At 34.6% G+C, this 16999-nt stretch overlaps 1 protein-coding gene and 1 pseudogene across 1 annotated transcript; both read left to right on the plus strand.

Annotated features, from left to right (window-relative positions):
• Positions 1 to 3183: 3183 nt before the first annotated feature.
• Positions 3184 to 4125, plus strand: LOC101719997 (olfactory receptor 8K3). The gene has a single exon (XM_004875350.2). The coding sequence runs from the start codon at positions 3184 to 3186 to the stop codon at positions 4123 to 4125; it is 942 nt and encodes a 313-aa protein (XP_004875407.2).
• Positions 4126 to 10205: 6080 nt separating this feature from the next.
• Positions 10206 to 11146, plus strand: LOC101719640 (olfactory receptor 8K3-like; annotated as a pseudogene).
• Positions 11147 to 16999: the final 5853 nt, after the last annotated feature.

Raw genomic sequence — 16999 nt, forward strand, 5'->3', positions numbered from 1 at the left:
TGAACACTTGACTGCTGGGATCCTACCAGGGTCCTAGCCTATGACTGACTGTCCCTACACTACTGCATATTGCAGAATTTCTTTTCTTAAACACTGAATGATATGTTCTTTGTATCTGTCACAATTTATGTGTTCATCTATGAATGGGCAATTAAGTTTTTCCATGGGTTATTTTGTATTGTGTTGCAATCAACATGAGAGTATGAAAATCTATTTAAGATCTTAATCCCAGTATTTTGGATAGTTACCCATGAGTGGGATTTCTGGATTATGAAATAAATACATAGCTACCTAATTAAATAAATGACTCAAAATCACTGTTGAATAGAGTCATGATGATTAGTGGATAATCTCCAGGTATATTAAATTCTCAATGGCTTTAAGGGTAACCAGCAAATTGCTTGGCATCTCCTCAGGGAGAGTTTCAAAGCTTTTACAAGAAGGATAAATTGCCCTCAAAACCTCAAACCCCATGTTAAAAAGCACATGGGTAGGAGAATCAAGAGGAACATTTCATTATAGGTGACAAAGACAGGCAGTCTCATGTGGTGCCAGATGTTAAACTGATATCTCAGAATCTACAGAAATGGTCACGGTTTTGCTGAGCTTTACCAACTAATGAGAGAGCATATAGGATTCTGTTTCTGTGCTTTTTACAGCTCCATAGCACCTGCGCAGCTAGAGGACCTCTCTCCTCTCCTCTCAATTTTGATGCTTGAACATTTTCATTAGGCTGAGAAGATGAATGCTCAGGAGCATCTTAGAAACCCAGAGTGGGTGTTTTCTTAGAAAATGCAAAAATGAGTATGTTATATTTAATCATTAATATAATGTAATCATGTATATATATAATTTCATGCTGAAAAAAGGTCAAAATTGAGAAGAGATAAAGTATAAAAATAGGACACAATTTTATTTAATGCCACATTTTGAAACTTGAATGATTCAACAGGTTACTGGGATCTAAATCTGGATTTACAGACTTTTGTGAGTTTTTCAAAAATATTTTAACATTTAATAACTACAAAACTAAATATACAAAATGTGATACAATAATGGTATTATTCCTCATTTTATAGTAAATTTCTCTGAGTATAAATTTTAAAATTAAAATTGAAGGTAAAATAACATACCATAAAAGAGCAAGCTGTTTTATTCCATTGAATTAAAAAGCTATTGAAAACATTTTTATTTTTCTCCTTTAAAACATTAATTCATATTTACATTTTAAAAATTCTTTCATAATTGCAAACCAAACCAATACAGAAGGAAACAAGTGTTAAACTCCTTCCTATAGTATTTTATTGAAAGTATTTTATAATGTTATTTCCTAATAAATTTTTTCGTATTTTATATGAGAACATTTTCTATGTAGAGCAGAGGAATAGATCAGGTAGTCAACATGATTTCAAAAGTGTTCTCAGGAAACAAAGCATATGTTATATGTAGTGAACTTCTGACATGTGTCTGTTTATAGCTTACTTAAAGATTTATCTTTCTACATTTTGCACTACAAAGTATATTATGCACTTTTTTCATTTTTAAAACACTAGAACAATATTTTGCAAAGGTACTAATTGTCTTACCTTGAAATACTATATGCCTCTTTTCATTCTGTAATTGCACTATATCACATTTTGATATACTTCTTCTGGATGTAATTTAAAGAAGCATCTCAGATCACATCAGGAATCCACATATTCCTCAGTTTCGTTGTTTTTTATTTTGTCTCTAAGTACTTTGTAACATAGTAAAAGCTTTACACAATGAGAGGCATTAAATGTATTATAAATATATTGAAATTGTTTCTTCAACATATGCTACCTATTTATCCCTAGGGAACTTTTACTTTTCATTATATAAATCAATTCTAATAACTTTCTTACTAATATTCTAAGATTTTCTCATGTGGCATGCATCTCATTGGTTACATCCAAGAAAGTTTATCTGTTATGCTTAAAATATGCCCAGGGGATATTAATATGTAAGTAAATATATAGAGAGTTAACCTATACTGACATATATTAAAATAGTTTTGAAAGACAGAAAAGTAGCACACTGTGCAATTTTATGTGCTCTTTTGAAATATACCTTTAGAATGTCTTCTTTTACTTATTCATTTTGTTTTTATTACTACATGTTTGCAGTACATGTTTCCATTCCTTGTATAGAGTTAGTACTTGTATGTAGCACATTTTAATCCCTTTTCTAATCCACTTTCCTTCCCTTTCTTCCCCATTGTCTTTGAGTCTTGATCCTCTTCCCACTAAGAAGGATCTATCTTCCTACTATCTCCCTTATTTTTGCTCTTTATGTCCAAGTTGAATTTCTCATGTAAGATAAATAATGTGATATTTGTTTGGGTATATGCTATATTTCATTTCACATTATGTTCTCGAGTTGCATTTCTTTTCCCACGAAAGACTCAAGTTTTCTTTAAAACAGTGCAGTAATGTAAGAAATCCCATATATTCTTTATCTATTCTATTACAGAATGTATAGGTTGCTTCCAGGATTTAACTTTTATGAATTTTGCTGCTGTAAACATGGCTGTGCACTCTGACATGATGTTTTAACTCTTTCAAGAAGATATCCAGAAGGGGAAGAGCTAGGTCAAAAGGAATTTCTAGTTTTAGCTTTTTGAGAAATCTCCATATAATATCTTATTTTGTACTTAGGGTGAATGTCACTTTATTCAATGTACCTATTCAGTGACAATGACAATTATGAAAATTAAAGAGCAGTACAATCCTTATGCAGTTATCTAATTTTTTATTTTTTAGGCATCTATATTTGTATATAGGGATGTCTATACACATTATCATCTATATATGTGTCAATCTGTCCACCTATTATATTGCCTCAGTTTTATAAAGTGCTTATTGATGTGGAGATGGTTTTAAGCTTGAAAATGATTGTAATTTGATGTTTAACAGTTTAAATATTCTCTACCCATTAGATGCCAGTAGCAGTTCACTTCTCAAGACAACCAAAGTATCTCTGGATCTGAACAATATTCTTTCTGATGGAAAGGAGACTTATTTTTAAATTTTGTAAATTGGAAAATTTGAATAGATTATATTTGTATTGCCTCCACAGAATGAATCTGTCCAGGTGATGAGAAGGGCACACAATTGTTTAATGCTGATGTATCTATGCAGAACAGGTTTCTGATTGCCCTGGATGGAGGGGTCCAACCTCACAGCAGTGACTGAGTTCATTCTGCTGGGCATCACAGATCGCCCTGAGCTGCAGGCTCCACTCTTCCTCCTGTTCCTCATCATCTACCTGACCTCACTTCTGGGCAACCTGGGCATGATCATCCTCACCCAGGTGGACCCCAGGCTGCAAACTCCCATGTACTTTTTCCTCAGAAACCTGGCTATTACAGACCTTGGCTATTCCACAGCAGTGGGACCAAAAATGTTGGAAAATTTTGTTCTGGATCAAAATACAATCCCCTATCATTGTTGTGCTCTGCAGTTAGCTTTCTTTCTTTTGTTCATTGCTTGTGAACTGTTAATTTTGGCCTCAATGTCCTATGACCGCTATGTGGCCATCTGTCACCCTCTCCTCTATACTGTCATCATGTCACAAAAAGTATGTTGGGTACTCATGGCAATTTCCTATCTCTACTGTGCATTTGTGTCCCTTCTGGTCACCATGAAGGTTTTCACTTTGTCCTTCTGTAGATACAATATCATCAGTCATTTCTACTGTGACAATCTCCCATTGTTATCTTTGGCCTGTTCAGATACACATGAAACTGAGATGATAATTTTATTCTTATCAGCTATGAATTTGATTTCTTCCCTTTTCATTATCCTTGTGTCCTACCTGCTCATCCTCATAGCCATTCTCAGGATAAATTCAGCAGAGGGTAGGCAAAAGGCCTTCTCTACCTGTGGGTCCCACCTGACCGTGGTCACTGTGTTCTATGGGACGCTGATATTTATGTATGTGCAGCCCAAATCCAGTCACTCCTTTGACACTGACAAAGTAGCTTCCATATTTTACACCCTGGTCATCCCAATGTTGAATCCTTTGATCTACAGCTTGAGGAACAAAGATGTAAAATGTGCCCTGCAAAGATCACAGAAAAAATTGTGCAATATCTGTTCTTAAAATTCTCCAACAGTATGATTTCCACATATGAAGCACAAATGTCACCCTCCTCTGTTTTTCTCCTGAGTGTATAACAAGCGTAAATGAGCATCCCATATATTTAAATATTGACCCCGCTGGTACTTATCACATTCTAAATGCCATAAATCTTAAGTTAAATATTTTAATTGGTTTTGCATTATGATAAGTATAATAATTTTGACAACGTTGTAGCAATATAGAATACTTTTACAGTCTAAAGATCATAAGAGAAGGCTGCAGGGTTGGACATAGTTTGAAGTAAGGAAGAGTAATAAAAATAGAAGTGGAAATTTGTGTGTTTTGTAATATTTTTAATCAGTATGGTAGATTTCTAGTGTGTGTGGTTTCCCTTTTTTCTGTAAATACAATATTTGATTTTAGTCAGCAACAGAAAAGAATGCAGAGAAATATGTATTTTTCATTTATAACTCACAATGAAAATGGCTTCAACTCCTCCATCAAAAATAGTGTTAAGTCTCAGTAAAAAGCAGATACCAACTGTCTGTTACACTGAAGAGTTTCATCAAATTGAAAGAATAGATTAAAATCAAAGGATGGAAAACAATATTCCATGCACAAGAGACCTGAAAGCAAGCAAGAGCAGCTATTTTTTTTTCAGACAAAGTAAACTTCAAGAAAAACTGATCAGAACATGCAAAGATTATGACTATATATAAGTAAAGGGAACTATTTAGCTGCAAGAGAAAACAATTTAATATCTATGCACTAAATATTGGTGCACATAACTTCATAAAACAAATCTACTGGATATAAAAGATCAAATAAACACTGATACAAACATAGTGGGTGACTTCCATACCTCAATTTCACAAAGAGATTAACTAGACAAAAAATTATCAAAGAAATATCAGGGCTGAACCACATAATTCAAAAAATGAATTTAATAATTCCACTTTAACTGAAGAATTCACATTCTTCTCAGCAATAGGCACAGGCAAGTAATTTCTAAAGAGAAATGCAATTGCCTAGCAAATAGCAGTAAGAATCAACAAATGGAGTTTAATCAAACTTAAAAGATTCATACAGAGAAGGAAGCATGCCCAAAATTGAACAAAAGAATGTTTAGATTTGGAAAAGATATGGCTAGCTTCATCTCTGACTGAGGACTGAGAACATATACAGAACTAAAAAAAATTTAGACTCTCTCAAAATAAAATACCAGATCAAAAACTGAGCAACTGAAATGAATTGATACTTCTCAGCAGGAGCAGTACAAATGGTCCATAAATTCATGAGAGGATGGCAGTACTGCTGGGCATTGTGGAGATGAAAATGAAAGCAGCAGTGATGTCATTGACTCCTCTAAGGATGGAAGTCATCCAGAAATCAGAGTTACAAAGGCTGGGGAGACTGTGAAGGAAAGGGATCTCTCCTCCACAGCTCATAGGAGAGTAACCTAGTACAACCACTATGCAACCACTGTGGGTATCCCTCAAACAACAAAAAGCAGAAATTCATTCTCCCAGTAGGTATCTCACCCAAGGGGTTAGACATCATTTAACAGTGATATATGCACACCCATGTTTGTAGCAGCACAATTTATAATAGCTAAATCTTGGAAATGGCCTATAGGTCCATCAACAGAAGACTGGATAAAGATAATGTGGTATTTCCATACAGTGGAGTACTACTCTGCCATAAAGGATGAATTGAAGTCATCTGTAGGAAAATGGATACAACTTGAAGTCACAATAAAAGAGAAATGTCAGATACACAAAATGAAATACCATATGGTTCTTTCTATATGGAAAACCAAAATGTGTATAAATTAAGGGGCAAAATAATAGATAGATTTAAGGTATTAGGGATGTTAGATCTTTTGGAAATATGAAGAAAACCAAGAGATGGATGAGTAGATAGGAGAAGGGAAGGGAACATAGAAAATTTGAAGGTGAGTCATGTACAGCTTACAAATATCCACAACGAAAATATATGCTAAAATGGCCTAAAATATTGGAGGGGTAGCAGGAGGGGAAGGGGAAAGGGAAGATAGGAAAGGAAAAATTATGAGAAAGAAAGAAAATGGAAACAAAATCTATGTAAATAGGGAAGGGTGGTGGGGGTGAAGGTCGCATAGGTAATGGGGAAAAAAATAAGAACTAAGATACATCATGTTCAGGCACAAACACCCAATGATAAATGTAAATGTATTGTATACCTAAAATGTACCAATTAATATATAAATTTAAAAAATAAATTAAATTTTAGAAAACAAAACATATTATAAATTAAGGAAATGTATAGCAGTGTTATTATGACTAAAATTGTAATGTTTGCAAGACACCACTAGTTGATTAATATGTTTTTAAAAAATAATTTTTCAATTGTGAACTACTTTGAGTCATGCAAATTTAAACTTCTATAAATTGAAAGCTACCATAGAGAAAATCATTCTATTGAGTGTTATAAATTCCATTGATTATCAATGATGCATATAAATTATATGGGCCAAATATAATAGTTACTTCACTAGAAAGACACACAAAAATATATGTGTAAAACTTCATATGCTTATTTAAAATTGATTCACTTAGGTAAATACACATCATATAATTAACTATTTCAAGCAGAGCAATTTAGTGGCAGTCATTATATTCTCAATATTGAGTAACCCTCACCTTTGTCAAATTTTAAGACATTTCCATCCATACTGTGTACCCCAGTTGTAATTCCCCCTGGTTCATAAATTTCTTCAACCGCTGGTAGTCTATTTTTCATCTCTTTGTATGCTCCACTCCAGAAATTTTTTTGTAAATTATTTATACCAAAGAGGATCTTCATTGCATGGCTACTTTGAATCTGTAAGCATTCAAGTGTTTGTCACAGTGTGTGTTGGAACCTCAGTTCTTTAAAACTTTTTATGCTAACTCTGAGGTATACATTCAATGTTTTCAAATATACAATTGATATTATATTGTTTAATACAACTAGAATGTTTTACACTATCACAAATTGACTTATTTTGCATAACTGAAATTTTATCTTTATTTATGAGTACCTGCTTTTTTCTTCTCAGCCCTTGCCTTCAGCAACTCTCATTTCCTTTTTGTGTTATAAAAAGTATTTTTAATGCCTCATATAAATAGGAATTTACTGTTTGCCTTGTTACTGGTTTATCTCATGTAGCATAATGTTCTCTAGGTTCATCCTTGCTACTTCATATTGCAGAATTTCACTTTTTAAACACTGAGTAATAAGTCATGTGTAGCAATCACTATTCAAGTATTAGTGGGTAATTAAGCTTTTCCACAGCTTTATATTGTGTTGCTATGAACATGAGAATGTGAAAATTTATTTGAGCTCTAATGCCAGTAATTTGGATAACTACTCATAAGTGAGATTTCTGGATTGTGAAACAAACACATAACTCCATAACTAAATAAGTGCATAGCCACTGCCAATTAGTGGATAATCTCATCAAGTTCTCAATGGCTTTAAGGGTAGCCAGCAAATTGCTTGGCATCTCCACAGGGAGAGTTTCAAAGCTTTTACAAGAAGGATAAATTGCCCTCAAAACCTCAAACCCCATGTTAAGAAGCACACTGGTGGGAGAATCCAGAGGGAGGTTTCATTACAGGTAACAAAGACAGGTGGTCTCATTGCGATGCTGTATGTTAAACTGATATATCAGAATCTACAGAAATGTCCACAGTTTTACTCAGCTTTGCCATCTACTCAGACAGCATCTAGGATTCCGTTTGTGTGCTCTTTACAGCTCCATAGTGCCTGAGGGGCAAGAGGATCTCTCTCTTCTCTTGATTTTGATGTTTGAACATTTTCTCCTAGGATGAGAAGATGAATGCTCAGGAGCATCTTAGAAACACAGAGTGGGTGTTTTCTTTTGAAAACACGCAATCGTACATAGATTTTTTTTTCTTATTGAAAGGAGTCTAATATCAAGAAGACATAAAACCTTGATAATAGAACATGATTTTACTGAGTGCCATATTTTGGAACTTCAGTGATGAGACCGTTAACTGCAATTTTCCAATCCTCAGTTAATTTTGGCTCTACACTCTTTCTGGAGTGTATTTCTGGAGAATATTTTAGCATTTAATAATTGCATAATTAAATGTACAAAATGTGACTCCCTCCAGATCTCCTGATGTGGAAAATAGACTTTCTGCCTCACAATTAGGTGTGGAAAGTATTGAATTTCAGAATTTTAAATATTAATATTTATGGAAATAGTAAAGTGTTCTTCATTTTATAGTGAACTTGAGTAAATTTTTCTCAGAGTAGAGATTTTAAAAATAAAATTGAAACGTCCAGGTAAGATAGCAAACTAGGGAAGAGCAGTTCAGTTCTTTCTAATGAATTCCAAGGCTACTGAGAAAAAAATGATCTTTTTGTCACTTATAAGAATTTATTTTTTTTCACTTATTAGTATTAACTATATCCACTTTATTTTAAATTTTTTTTCGTGTTTGTAAACCAAACCAACAACAACAACAAAAGTCAAGATTTATACCATTTATTTGTTTATTGAGGCATTTTTCTAATGTTATTGCCTGATATATTTCAAATGAGAAAACAGCCCAGGTGGAGAAGTGGAGCTTGGCAGGTAGCAGTGCCCATTTAAGGCATTTTTTAAGGAAGCAAAGTGTAAATTATATGAACTACATTGTACACATGTTGTGAAATTGTGTCTTTTTATTTGTTTGCTTATAGCTTACTTAGAGAAATATGTCTACAATTTTTGCTACAAAGTATATCATTTATTTTTTAATTTTGAAAATAGTACTCACAGTATGATACAAAAGTAATAATTGTTTGACCAAAATTTCTGCCTGCTTTCATGTTATACTTTTTAATTTCTGGCTTATTTGAGATTTTCCCATTATATTTTATTTGTTCATATGCATATTCACTAGCATTATGTACTATGTAATATTTTGAGGAAGTTCTTGGGGATACAATGAAAAGAAGAATTTTAACCTCCATCAGGAACTCATGTAATACTTGGGTTTATTATAGTTTACTTTGTCTTTTGATACTTTGTACCATACCAAAAGTTTTATTCAATAAGAAGCATGAAACATACTATAAATATTTAAAATTTTTTCTTTAAAATATACTACCCTTTTACTTTAAGCAAACATATAGTTTTCATTATATAATTCAATTCTAAAAACTTTCCTCTTAATACTATGAAATTTTTCATGTAACACACACCTTATTTCTTAAATTCACATAAGTATATCATAGTTATAATGGTAATGCTCCCAAGGGAATGCTACTATTTTAAATATTAGTGAAGTTAACTTATATTATATTAAAATACATTCAAAGTTCAAAAAAGTAACTCAAGGGCAGGGGATTTAGCTCTGGTTCCAGTGCCTGCCTTGAAAGTGCAAGATTGATCCCTGGTACCAAAAAAAAAAAAAAAAAAAAAAAAAAAAGATGTAACTCCAAATTACAGCACACGGAAATTGTATATGAAATTTAGGAATTTATCATTAGAATATCTTATTTTGTCAAGAATGTAGCTATTTTGTCATGAGTGTAGAATGTTGCTATGAAATATAACTAGGTAATTGTTACATAAATAACAGTTACAGAATTTAAAATGCAGTAACATTGTTATTCATTTACTTTCATTTTTATTTTTTAAACACCTATCTTTATATTGTTATTTATAACTATCAACTTTCCATATATATTTATCTGCACCTATTAGATTTCTTCAATATTAGAAAGAGATTATTGATGTGGATATTATTTTGAGCTAGAAAATGAATATGATGGGACATTTAACATGTTAAGGTCCTCTAACCTTTAGATGCCAGTAGCAGCAGTGCCCTTCTGTTCTAAAAACCTAAATATCTCTGGAAATGAATAATGTTCTTTTTGAAAAAATTCACCATAGATGAACCATAAAGAAAGTTGGGCTTATTTTCAAATATTTTAAGTTGAAAAATTCCCATAGAGTATATTTGCACTAACTCTACATAATAAAATTCATCCAGGTGATATTATTGAAAAGATGCTGACCATGCTGATGTCTCTACCTAGAGCAGGTTCTCAGATCACCCTGGATGGAGGGGCACAACTTCACAATGGTGACCAAGTTCATTCTGCTGGGCATCATAGATCGCGGCGAGCTGCAGGCCCCACTGTCCTTCCTTTTTCTCATCATCTACCTGAGCTCACTGCTGGGCAATCTGGGCATGATTGTCCTTACCCTGGTGGACCCCAGGCTGGAAACTCCCGTGTGCTTTTTCCTCAGACACCTGGCTCTCACTGATCTCGGCTATTCTACAGCTGTGGGGCCCAAAATGCTGGCTAATTCTGTTATGGATCAAAATCCAATCTCATATAATTGTTGTGCTACACAACTGGCTTTCTTTCTTTTGTTTGTTGCTTGTGAGCTTTTTATTTTGTGTGCCGTGTCCTATGACCATTATGTGGCCATCTGTAACCCTCTCCTCTACACTGTGGTCATGTCACCAAGTGTGTGTTTGGTACTAGTGGCGATTCCCTATCTCTACTGCACATTTGTATCTCTTTGATCACTACAAAGATTTTCACTTTGTCCTTCTCTGGATACAATGTTATCAATCATTTCTACTGTGATAGTCTTCCCTTGTTATCTTTAATTTGCTCAGACACACATGAAGTTGAAGTGATGATGCTAATCTTGGCAGCTTTTAACTTGATTTTCTCTTTCCTCATGGTCTTCATGTCCTACCTGCTCATTTTTATAGCCATTCTCTGGATGAATTCTGCAGAAGGCAGGTGCAAGGGCTTCTCCACCTGCAGATCCCACCTGACCATGGTCACCATGTTTTATGGGACCCTGATATTTATGTACATGCAGCCCAAGTCCAGTCACTCCTTTGACACTGACAAAGTGGCTTTCATATTTTACACCCTGGTCATCCCCATGTTGAATCTTTTGATCTATAGCTTGAGAAATAAAGATTTAAACTGTGCCCTATGAAAAGCACAGAAAAAACTGTGCAATATCTTTTCTTAAAATTCTCATACAGTATGATTTCTGTGTATGAACCTGGAATGTCAACTTGTTATGGTTTCCTCCAGAATGTATAACAAGTACAGGTGGGCTCACAATATATTTAAACATTGACCCTGTTTTTACTTGTCATATTTTGAAATGCTGAAAAATGAGTCACATATGATAAAATATTGTCTTATTATAAACTATCATAACTAAAAATATAGCTATGTGGAACAGGTTGTCTAAACCTATGAGACGAGGTTGCAGAGTTGTAGGCTACCTGGAAGTTAGGCAGAGAAATAAATATAAAAGAGGAGACAAATGGCTTCTGTAGTATTTGCAATGATTACAATAATGTCTAGTGTCCATACCTGTCTCTGTGCTACTCTTTACCCAAAAGCTATATTTTGATTTTAATCTCCACACATTTAATGAGTTACAGAAAAGTAAAATGAGACCACAGTATCAGGAGGCTCAGTGTAGTGTGATGATTTGAATGAATCAGTCATAATTATCTCTTCAAATCCCTTGTTCTGTATAGATCCTTAGGGTCCTTCTTTTTCTTCTTTTTAAAAAATTATTTGGCATAGGTTTGTGATTCATAGTTTTTAGTAGTTATATTCCACTTGGGGTTGAGACATATAAACAGATCATGCTGACTCCCCTTCTCCTCCCAACATCCCTTCACCCCATTTCATCAGATTCCATTTACAGAGTCTCTGTCCATTTCTTAACACAAGTCTTCCATTTTGCTCTCTGAGTTATTTGTGTTTTGGTCCTTCCACTGTAGGGAAACCATGTGATGTGTAACTGTTGCCCACTGACTTGTTTCACTTAGCATTATGGTCTCAAGACCCCCCACTTCCCTACCAAGGATTCAGATTTCTTTCTTTATGGCCAAGGAATACTCCAACATGTGTGTGCACTACATTTTCTTTATGCATTCACAACTTGGGTACAGATTCCACTCCTGTGATTTTGCTCTTGTTAATTTGTGCTGCTATAAATGTGAGCATGACATGTTTCTGCAATATGATGACTTTTAATCAATAAAACCCTTGAAGTCGCAGCACAGGAAAAACTTCTTGAGCAGAACCCCGATTGCACAAGGTTGCTCTTTTACCAAATTAGTCCCCTTACATTCACATATGAGCTGAGAGGGCCTATTAACTCAGCAGCTTCGAACTTTGTCTCCTTCTGTGCCTACATGTTTAAAGCAAATACACCAAGGAAAATGTTTCTTTGAGCTCTGCCACAGTAATTTGCAGAATTTTGTTTGGTTCAGTTTTCCTAACTGGTTTGCTTTGGGTTCCTTACTGTGTATTTTCCTCTAATATATGCCTATTCTTCCTTATCTCTCTAAATCAGAGAAAAATGTTTCCTTAAAGTCATCATCTATATTTTCTTATTCTTGCATGAGATGTCTATGGTGAAGCATTTTGTTGTTTCCCTGTCTTGTGGCTAACTTCCCTCATACTTGGTACATATAATACTGTATTATTTTTGTTAAGGTCCATTCTTGAAAGGAAGCAAACAGATAATTCCATAGTTTTAACTATGCTATATTTATATTTAGAGTGTGATATGCTAAGCTCTGATGTTTATACATGTTATGATATGTGGATCTATGCATCCATAACACACTCTAAATTTTTCTGTTTTGTTCATTTTTTATTATTTTACAACCATGGGATTATATTTATACTATATAGAATCTGATATGGTTTCTTAGCATACCACCTTGTAATAGAATTATTTTTGTAGCTAAAATAATGTGTACCTTGTCATGTATGGAAACATGTTTTACCAAAGATTCTAATGAATGGATTTTTATGATGATACAATTCTATAATTGTTAACATATAGATATATATGAAAATATTTTAATTTCCTAGAAAGTGAACATACAATTGGGACAAAATGAAGTGTTGATGGTTAGATTATGAAAATATTTAAATTATATTTTTAAAATTTATATTATATCTTCCCGGGTTAAACTTATGTTATTTATAATTAAATTTATAACATAAATTTTACAGTAGAAAGACAGAAGTTTGTAAACTTCAAAAAATGCATAAATGATATAATCCAATTTATCACATCTGTAGAATATTGGTGTCATTTTTAGTAATCCCAGAAAAGATAAATCAAAAATAGAAGAAATATTTTGATATGTAAAATTAGGTAAAATATTTCATTTATTTTTGAAGTTAGCCTGAATTTTATTATTAGGAAGATTTATAAGTTAGTTCAGTATTTTAAAAATTTTTTCTATACAATGTAAATTTTAGAAATCAGAAATTAGAATCCAATGAAATCATTGATAATGAGTCATAGAATTTAATATTTCATACAAATATAATTGAGAATAGTCAACATAGATAAGAATTAGAATTATACACAAATGTAGGGGTGCTCAGAGCATCTATAAGAAAACAATTTATGCTTGAGTTTAGGATCATAAGTAGTGGTGTATTGTATTTTTCTTATTACAGAGACACTAAGAGAAAAATATCAGAAAAATTCATACCTGAAAATGAACTCCATTAAAATTTATTTTCACAGTAATTACCCCATACCCCCAAATCATGTCCAGGTTGCTTGAACAGTGAATTCTACTAATTGCTTAGGACTTATCACTTCCTAAAAATTCTTTCAGACTGAGAGCTAATGAAAATTTATACTTTCCAAACTTTGGAGGAATATTATTACTTTGATGTCAAAAGCAGATAAAAGCATCAGGAATCTGAAAATTCCTAACAAGATGTTAGTTGATGAATCCAGCAATGTATGAAAGCAGTGATATATCATGAGGTTTTAAGCAAGGAAATTATGTTAAGTTTAACATTCACAATTTATGCTACTCACCATCTGAAAAAAATAAGAAAAACAACAAGCATATCATATTTCAATAGGTGTAATATTTTCAGAAGTTTCAATATGCATTCATGACAAAAACTTTGACCAAACACTTATCAAAATGGAAATTCTTAAACTTGGTCATTGATTGACAACTGACCTTTATTTCCTTTTTAAAAAATCTTTTTCCTGTTATATTTGAGACTGATTATCCTCCTCAGGTGTCTTTAGACTTTAATTCTGTAAGACCAGGGGCCTTACCACATGCTCTGAGGAGCTGACTGCAGTGAAGAACACCCAGGAAGAAATGCACCAGACAAGTTGGAAAGTAAAGCAGACCTTTATTAGTCTGGTCAGATGGCACTCCCAAGCAAAGTAGCTTAGAGAGGCCACTGGCTCAGAGCCTGAGGCTGTTTTTATAGGGGGTTGTAGGGGAAATTAGCAAGAGAAAAAATGTTGATTGTCAAAAGATGTTTGCAGATTGTCTTATAGATAGCTGTGTCCAGAACATCAGTTTCTGACAAACAAGGAGTTGGGTAATTTACTTAGGAACTCTATGTTTGTCATGATTTTATCTAGTGTCCTAGAACTAACAAGCACATTTTAACCATTAGCTCACAATCAGTCACTATGTTGGAACTTGAGGAGAGCCTTAAATTACAGAGTTATGCGGTCCCACATTCCCCACTGATTTTACAACTTAAGTAATCTTACGTATAAATGTGGGCATCTACTGCACACAGCAGAGTGACAATATTAAGCATATACTCGCAACTATAATGATGAGAAAAAATTGTTTTAACCATTGTAGGTTGGGCAACCATTTAGTTAGCCACTGGAACAAGTCCCATCCTACTTTTTTATCATGTGCCCTTTTAGCCAAGTCTTCCAACTGTTTTACTTTTTCTCTAATTCCTGGACTATTGTCAGTCAGATTGAAACAATACATATTTTTTATTCTTTCATAACCTTGATGATGAAAGAGCAACAAATAGTCTATAGCTGTTCTATTATGTAAGATTGTCTGTCTCTGTTCTTGTAACTCCTGGTTAATTAATGCCAAGGCTGATGAGGTAGCATTTAAGCCTTTGACCACTTTGCATGGTAATTTTCCTACTGCTTTTTTTTATCATGGATTCCTATGGAAGGCAGACCAACAAAAGATGCTATCGTAGATATCACTTCAGCATCTGTCAAAAGACATATATCATCATCACATCCTGGCGCAGTATAAGGTGACCAATGTTTAGTTTTATTTGGCATAATCAAATAGTTCTGTCTGGTAAAACTACAGCTAGATGACTCAAGCACCAATGGGTCTTGGTTTAATTGGCTGGAATATAATTGGCCGTATTAAATTTAAAGGGGCATACACCGGAATGAGACAGCTTTCTAATACATAATGGAAATTTACATCTACATTTAGACAGAATTCTGACAGATTAAGCGATTTTGCCAATTGAACCCATACATTTCCGGTGTGGTCCAATTTTCTTGGGGGCAGTACCTCCAATGTCCCAGAGAATATTATCATGAATGAGAAATATCTCCAACCCTCCCCAGTCTCAGCTTTCGGTCACCTGGTTGGCTAATAACCTTCCATTTGTACTTCATGACATCTGCAGGGGCAGGGGGAGGTCCTGCCTTCAGATGGTTGCGATGTATCCAGGCAGAATGTCCAGCTATCTTCACTGCCAAGGAAGTTGACAGGACAACAGGAACCGGTCCCTTCCAACGTGGTTCCAGGGTCTTGGAATCAAACCTGTAAATAAAAACCAAATCTCCCAGCTTATAGGGTAAAGGTTGCAAAGGTTTTTCATTGGGACTAGGCATAGTCTTCCGTAATTTATCATGTAGCTCCAACTGAAGCTGATGGACTGCTTTTAAGGATTTAAGGAGTTGAAGGTGGGAAAGCTTTTCCTTTAATTTTACATCTACTAATGGGATGATTGGGGGAGATCACCCATAAACAATCTGGAAGGGAGACAGATTTAGGGGAGGCGTAGGAGTGCACCTAGTTGGGAGGAGGGCAAAAGGAAGAAGCTCTACCCAACCTAGTTCACTCTCCAAGCATAATTTAGTCAGAATCTCCTTTAAAGTTCGATTTGTTCTTTCTACCTGTCCTGAACTTTGAGGCCTATAGGCACAGTGTAGATTCCACTTTATTCCAAGGATATTACTAATTAATTTAGATATCTTAGCTGTAAAGGCTGGACCATTGTCGGACCCCAGAGCTAAGAGCAAGCCAAAATGGGGAACTATTTCTGTCAAGAGCTTTTTGACTGTTACTTCAGCTGTCTCCCTCTTACTGGGGTATGCTTTTACCCATCCTGAAAAGGTATCCGTGAAAACTAGTAAATATTTGTACCCATACATGCCAGGCTTCATTTCCGTAAAGTCCAATTCCCAATGCTCTCCTGGAGTTAATCCTCTGTGTCAGACCCTGGGGGGCCCAGTCACGTGGTTTGCATTTACCTTGAGGCAGGTGGGGCATCATCTCACCATGTCCTGGGCTTTTTGGGACAATCTCTCCCTGACAAAATGGGGTCACAAGGCAGCCATCATTCTTTTATCTCCAAGGTGGGTGGACTCATGCAGTTCGCGCAGCAATGTGTCTGTTACAGCAGCGGGGAGCACCACCTTTCCATCATTAGTCGTCCACCACCCATGTTTTTCTTGAGTCCAGTGCTTCCCGTTCATTTCTGCCACTTCTTTATCTTTGTATTCAGGTTTTTCTGGGAGTACTGGCATGGGTAGCAAAACCATTTGCTTCCCCACTGATTTTTGGGCAGCTTGTTTTGCTGCCTGATCAGCAGCATTGTTACCAATCACCTCAGGGCTAGACCCCTTTGGGTGTCCATGTCAATGGATGATGGCGACCACTCGGGGCAACCAGATGGCTTGTAGTAATGCCAATATTTTAGTCTTGTTTTTAATTTCCTTTCCTTCAGAGGTCAGCAGCCCTCTATTCTGATAAATCTCCCCATGCACATGGGCGGTGGCAAAAGCATA

The sequence above is a fragment of the Heterocephalus glaber genome, unplaced genomic scaffold (assembly GCF_053883595.1).
Source record: "Heterocephalus glaber isolate CG9 unplaced genomic scaffold, H.glaber_assembly_v1.0 deba00000896, whole genome shotgun sequence".
Taxonomy (NCBI): Eukaryota; Metazoa; Chordata; class Mammalia; order Rodentia; family Bathyergidae; genus Heterocephalus; species Heterocephalus glaber.

What these genes read in the sequence shown, in the direction of transcription:
- LOC101719997 (XM_004875350.2), top strand. Translation starts at nt 3,184, where the DNA reads ATGGAGGGGTCCAACCTCACAGCAGTGACTGAGTTCATTCTGCTGGGC.